Raw genomic sequence first — 6,947 nt, 5'->3', positions numbered from 1 at the left:
CTATTGCACATGCGCAGAGGCTCCTCCTCGCCACGCCGCGGGGGCGCTCGGCGCCCTCCAGCCACGTGACTCCCAGGGCCCCGCCGCTTCCTGCCCGGCAGATCCCGCTTCCGGAGAACCCGCCCGCCGACCGGAAGACAATCTTATCACGTGGTGCCCGAGGCCAATCAGCTGCCGCGGTTTGCGGACGCGGCCTCACCGCCCTTCCGCAGTTTCGCGAGATGGCGGCGCTGGGGGCCCGGCGGCTGCTGCGGGCCGGCCGGCGCTGGTTCTCGGACACGGTCCCCAGCGCCCCCTCGCCGCCCGCCAGCCCGCTCTACCCGCCCGTGGTGGCGTCCATCACGGCCAAGAGCAAAGCGGCCAAGTCGCGACGCCTGCAGCGCTTCAACCAGCGTGTGCACGAGGCGGCCACGGTGGAGGAGAAGCTGCGGCTGTACGGGAAGCTGCAGCGGCCCAAGTACATGGTGTACCCGCAGACCTTCGCCCTCAACGCCGACCGCTGGTACCGCAGCTTCACAAAAACCGTCCTAGTGCCGGGAATGCCTCCGAGAGCCGCGGCCGCGAAACCCCCAGTAGCGACGGCGGGAGCGACTTCCGAGACCGGCAGAGCCCCGGAGCCGAGAGCGGAGGCGCCGGGGCATGCGGAGGTAGCGGGGAATGCGGAGGCGGCGGGGAATGCGGACGCTCCGAGGGCCGCGAAAACCCCGGAGCCCTCGGTGGGAGCGGCGCCGTGTCCGGATATAGGCGAGCTGCGCTCCCTCGTCTGCGACGCCCTTCTCCAGGAGAGCTTCTACCAGAACAAAAAGAGGCCGTTCCTCTACCGTGACCAGGATCACACACCCGGCCCCTTCCTCACGCAGCTCGTTTCCACCCTCGCCGCTTCCCTGTCCGGTCGCAACCCACTGCTGGCTGCTTCGTCCCTTGGTACGGAGCGGGGCTGTCAGGGAAGGGGACTTGGGAGCCTTTGGGCGATAGAGCCAGGCTGCGAGCCGGCACGAGTGTCGCTGGTGTATCTCACCTGTTCACACCATCACTAGTAATTTGTTTCATCCTTCTACATGGATTTTTGGTGTTTCATCTCACTGCAGCTATAGAGGAATTGAGAGGGTTTTCAATGCAAGAGGCAAATCACTGGTTTTTTGTGTTTCTTGTTCTGTTTCAGATCTAAACCCTGAGGTTAACTATTACTGGCATCATGGTAATGAAGTTGTTGTTCACGGACATCGAAAGGGTAGAGTTGATCCTGTGCGATTTCAAATAGATGATAACCCACACCTCCAGATCCGTGTGCCAAAGCAGCTTCCCGAGGTGGGGATGTTTTCAAAAGCAAGTTAATACCATGCCTTTTCACTTTCGTTTCTGACAGCCATTGAAACAATGCAGAGGTGGTCTGTGGAGGATGTAGTTAATCAGTATGTTGCACATTTGGGTATTTTTTGGGTCTTAACACCCTTTCTGCCTTGTGGAAATGGCTTTGTAGGTATTGAGCTTTGTAGCTTCTGAACTTCTGATCCTTTTTGTACTCTAAATTGCATGTTGTTATATTTAATTAAATTGACTTTTTAATATTCTGTGCTTGGAAATGGAGGCAAGAGCAAGAATCATGCTGTGTAACATTCTCATTGGAGGAGAATAATAGGAGTGGAGGGAAAAAAAAGTAAAAGCTCATACAAACTGAATGTGAGCATTCTTGCCTGTTGTTACTGCTTGGCAGTTGTTTTCTTGAATGCTCAAGTTTGGTGGAAGTATTTTCTGTTTCAGTATTGTAGTGTTTTTCCTGCAGGTTTATACAGTGGTAGTTGTGTAGCCACTGAAGGTCTCTGTTGTCCAGTTTCCACCCCAAACAGAAAAGCATTGTGTGTTCTGTAAACGTTTATGTTTACAGAACTTTTCACAGTACTTTTATGGCTGACTTAGTTGTACAGTTTGCTTGTTTTAGTGTCATCAGATGCTACAAACGTTGGCATTTTGGAAGAACTGTCTAGGCAATTTAAAATGTTGTGCAGTAAACCAAATCTGCAAACTTAGTCTGCAGGTTCAAGTTAGTTTATTGGCTGCTGCTAGAAATGTGTTTTTCTCTATGGAAGGTAAATGATGGTGACAAGTGGCAGTTTTTTTAGCATTATTTCACATTTTTTGTGTTGTGGAAAAAATAATACAACATGACTGTGCTAACACTCATCACAAGATGAGAATTTCTCTTACAAGACAATGAATTTCATTTAAGTTTATCTGTATGATGTATGTAAGCAGGACTTGCACTTTCTGTTGTTTGACCAGGAAGTGGTGTATTACAGTGGACCTGATGTCAGAAATGTGTCTTACATCATGGCTGTTCTTTCTTCTGTTGTCTTCAAGGTTGTACCCCTGGAGTCAGATCTTGGAGATGTTCCTGTTATTGATCACAAGCCATCCAAACTGCCATTGTTTAAAAAACAGTATGAAAATAAGGTATTTATAGGTAAGAGTTTTTAATTGTGAAATACTAACTTTTCTTAGGTAAAAAAACTCAACAAACCTATCAAACAAAGACCAATGCCAAAACTAATGCCACCTTGATCTTTCTTCTCTTATGACCAGAAAAAGTTCTGTATTTTTGTTTATAAGTATACTGTGTAAATATAGGTAGTGTATAGATCTCTATTGAGATTTCATGTCAGAGTTAGGCAATGGGGAGTAGCATTCTCCTGTGCGTGTGGTATTGTGTGTCCAAATTTGCTTGAAGAAGTTTAGTTGAGTAGAAAATTGACACAAAATTTTGAATTTTGGTACATCTCCAGGGAAATGCTCATTTTAGGATGTGGACTCTTGCCTTTTGGAAGCAGGCAGCTCCTCACAGATCTACAGTAGGGGTTCTGGCTTTAGAGTGTGATGGTGAAGATGTGTGTTTGAATGTGTGATAAAGAGTGTTCTTTCTGTGACTGATAGTTTTGTTTTGGGGAGCGCAGGAGCAAAGGTGGCAGATCCATGCTGTTACGGACATACCCAGTTCCATCTCCTTCCCGACAGACTGAAGCGGGAGAGGTTCATAAAAGAGCGTCTCGAGGATCAAATCGAAGTCGTTTATCGATCGAACGGAATTGCAAGTCTCTTCGCCTGGACAGCAGCACAAGCAATGTATCAAGGTGAGATGGTCAGCTGGACAAATCTTTCCTGGTTATGAATGCCTACTGTGAAGTTTTTTAACCTTTTCTCCTCAACGCCTCTTTCTTGTGTTTCTTTTTCCTGAAGACTGTCTTTTAAGTAAGTCTTTACAGATGTAATTGAATTAATCAAAGAGTTAGTTAAGACTTGGAGTACTTTTATACAGGGGAATTAAATACAATTCAAATACCAAAATATTTTTCTGTATATAGCAGTAAGCCTATGCAAAAACCTCAGTTGCTTTCACTTGCTCTTTCCTCCTTAAGAGGGAAATGCAGTAGACATCAAGGAATTTTGGTTTTTTTCCTTCTGGAACAACTGTGTTTCTTAGCCCTTGTTTCAGTAATTTCAATTCCATTAAAATACTGGGAATGAAAGAAAAATGTTAGCCATCTTACATTGGGATTTTGTGCCTACATTTTTCTAAAAAAGTCCCAGAATACCTGGATGGTTAAACCAGACCAGTCTTCGCTTATTCTTGTAAATAAAATTATTGTCTAATGTTAGTGTAAGACACCTGATGGCTTGTAGTTTCACTTGAGAAACAACACATGTAAGAAAATTCTTTGACTGTAGTATATACTGCTGGCTCTGCATCAATTTCTTTAATGTAGTGGAGTATTAGAAAGTTTCCTTTGTGGTTGTAAAATATTGAAGTTGAGTGAGTCTTGTCTTCAAAGCTGATCAGCTGCGGACACATCATGAGTTATAAGGGCAGCATTATTCAAATCTATGACTTTTTTTCTTCTTTAACAGTTTCTAGCATTGTGGGACATAATAGTAATATTCTTGAAAAATATATGTGTATGTACTAGTGCATATGCATTAGTATGTACATGTTTTTAACATATTGTTAGTGCTCGGTAGGGTTTGTTTGAAACACTAACACTGACATAGTGTTCTTGGTGTCTGGTTGGTTACTATAACCAGTTATGTTTGTTCATATATGTACATGCTTTTGTCATAAAACAAATACTCACTGCATCTTGAGAGATGTGAAATAGTAAAAAGACATTTTCCTTCAGCTCCTTTGCAGGACTTCGGATGCATTAGTAACTTAAATGTTTTGGAAAAGTCACTTGGCTGATGAGTGAGTGATTTTAATTAACTGTTGATAGGGAACTGTGTACAAAATGCAAGTATGCCTCTGTGTCCCTTGATCTTAGATATAACCTTTGTTGGTGATTGTGTTTTGGTTAGTCTGTATAAAAAATGCTTCTGTTGCTAAAGCAGACAGCACTTTTTCCCAACTAGGTAGCTGCTGCAATTCCCTGGTTTTTGGGACTAGCATTTAGGTGTTTGTGCTGGTAGAAATCTCAAGTTCTGTTGTATTTGTTTATTTTGTAGGATTCTGGAATGAAGCAGATGTGACCCGTCCTTTTGTATCGCAGGCAGTAGTGACTGATGGAAAATATTTTGCTTTCTTTTGCTACCAGCTAAATACTTTAGCACTAAATGCAGAAACTATTAAAAACAACCCTCGAAAGAATATTTGTTGGGGTACCGACAGTAAGCCACTGTATGATGTCGTGGAAGATGGTAATGTGAAGGGCTTTAATGATGAAGTTCTGCTTCAGTTGGTTCATTTTCTACTAAACAGACCAAAAGAGTTGTAAACCATTAAACCAAACATAAAGTATGTGCCTGAACTTCATTGTGACTCCATGAAGTGTAAGGTATGCCTTGATTCAGTCAGGTATTTGTCTAGCAAACACTATACACATATTTTATGTTATTTAGGCCTTCTTCCTTTTTTCTTTTTTAATGTATACTGTACGCTGGCAAATAAACAGCTGGAATACTTAAAGTCTTTTGTATATTTACTCTTAAAAGCCTTCTCTGCTGATTCAGTGTCATGTGAGCATGTTTTTTAGCAGATCCACAGGTCCATGTTAAACTGTCACAACAAAGTATTAATTCATATGACCCGCTGAGTGTCACTAGGAAATAGCTGCCATGATGCTCAGCACTAGTGATAAGTTTCTAATTCTGTACTTGAGTTAAATGCTTATTCAGTCTAAAGAGAAAGTGAGCTCAGAATAAAAAGTGTTTCTTAATCAATGGTTGGCAATTCACTTACACAGTAAGAGAAATCTTTAGACGTGTTAGTTCAGACTTGATGAAACTTGCTTCCAAAGATTGTGTTGTGAACATGCATACATGGTTTTAAGCTGTCACCTCCAGAACCACAGAGAGAACTCTCAAATGCATTTGGAGTCTGTAGTTTTCTCTTTGGTCTGGGTCCTTGATTTCAGCTGTTAGTATCTTGAGTTTTCATTGCTGTTACTTGGATGTCCTAAGAGTTAATAGACCACAGCTGAGCCCCAGCCAGAGAATGTCTGAATCATAAAATACAGTCATGGGGTATTTTGGGTTGGAAGGGACCATGAAGGGTCATTTATTTCAAGCCTGTAGTGAGCTGGGACATCTTCAGCTAGATTAGGTTGCTCAAACCCCTGTTGATCCTGACTGTGAATGTTTCCAGGGATGGGGCATCCATCTGCCATCTCTCTGAGCAACCTGGTTTACCATGCTCATTGTAAAAAACTTCTTAGTGTATTTAGCTTGGATCAACCATCTTTTAGTTTAAGATACTACCCACCTTGTCCTATTGAAACACACACTGCCAAGATATAATGAGTGGCTAGGGGTATTTAGCTATCAACAAAGTCTAACTGGTTCTGAAGTAACTAAATGTACCTAGAATTTTACATAATTTCATCCACTCTGCTTGACCTTTCTGGAATTTTCCTATGTTCTCACAAAGAGGCAAGTAGTTTGTTGTTAAGCAGAATACTTAATCATTGAAATACTGGCCTGCACATTCTTGAGTATGAGTAACAGCCCACTTTCTGTTGTAAAGTGGCCTACAAAGTATTTTCTTAATGGAAAACAAAGTAGTTGTAGACCTTTATGTGACTGGTATGTTATTGTGCTGGAAAGCATTGCCATTTTCTCCACCGTCCAGAGATAAGTAAGATGTGTACAACCACTGTTATTTTTTAAGAAGTCCTTAATTGCACTTTTTGTCTTAACAATGCATGACTGTTACCAGTTCTAATAACTTCTGATCCTTGGATTACATAAATGTTCCTTTTAGTAACAGAAAATAAGCTGGTGGGTAAGAGTGTTGATTATAGAGAATGACCTGTGACCTAGCTTAAGAGGGAGTGGTTGATACTTGTCAGGTCTGATTAAGAGATGGTACAAAATGAATGGAAGCATGTGGAAAAAAAAAAAAACAGTTAGATATTTAGACCCTAAGGCAATTTTAACAGTTTTAATTTTACATAATGTAACATGTTGCAGGTGTAATACTTTACTCTCTTTGGCCTGAGATTCACTTGAGTTGCGTACAACTAGTGGTTGTGAAAACCCAGAGGTACAGTCAAAGAAACTCCTGCTTCCAGGGTTAAAAAACACTAATTTCTCTGTGATTTGGCCTTTTGTCTGTCCTGAGGCTTCAGCTGTAGTAGAGCAAGTTCAAAGAGTTTTCCCTTGTGCAGCTTTCCTAGTGAGTGAAATATCACTGTAGATGTGTCACCCAGTAGTAAAGCCCAGTGTTGGGACTGAGGGAGGAAGGCTGAGCATGAGCTGCTGGTCTAGTGAATGTGAAGCACCAACGTAGCTTTCTGCTGCTTTCTGCAGCAGGGGATACTCTGGAAAAACAGTGGGTGGCACTGTTTCACCTTCTGCTGGGAAAAAACTGACTAAGTTGAGACATTGTAATACATGCAGCTTTGTATAGCAATATTTCATCTTCAAGGCCAGGTTGGATGGGGCTTAGAGAAAGCTGTTCTAGT

The 6,947-nt window shown here is 42.5% G+C and overlaps 1 protein-coding gene across 1 annotated transcript; it reads left to right on the top strand.

Moving 5' to 3' along the window:
* Positions 1-213: 213 nt before the first annotated feature.
* On the top strand, positions 214-4,951 carry MRPS30 (mitochondrial ribosomal protein S30). The gene is made up of 5 exons (XM_058044488.1): positions 214-924; positions 1,163-1,308; positions 2,359-2,461; positions 2,949-3,125; positions 4,492-4,951. The coding sequence occupies exons 1-5, from the start codon at positions 222-224 to the stop codon at positions 4,758-4,760; spliced, it is 1,398 nt and encodes a 465-aa protein (XP_057900471.1). The 5' UTR covers positions 214-221; the 3' UTR covers positions 4,761-4,951.
* The last annotated feature ends 1,996 nt before the right edge of the window (positions 4,952-6,947 follow it).

Source organism: Melospiza georgiana, chromosome Z, assembly GCF_028018845.1.
Source record: "Melospiza georgiana isolate bMelGeo1 chromosome Z, bMelGeo1.pri, whole genome shotgun sequence".
Classification (NCBI taxonomy): domain Eukaryota; kingdom Metazoa; phylum Chordata; class Aves; order Passeriformes; family Passerellidae; genus Melospiza; species Melospiza georgiana.
The sequence above is the reverse complement of the archived record's forward strand: the minus strand, read 5'-3'. Positions and strand labels throughout refer to the sequence as shown.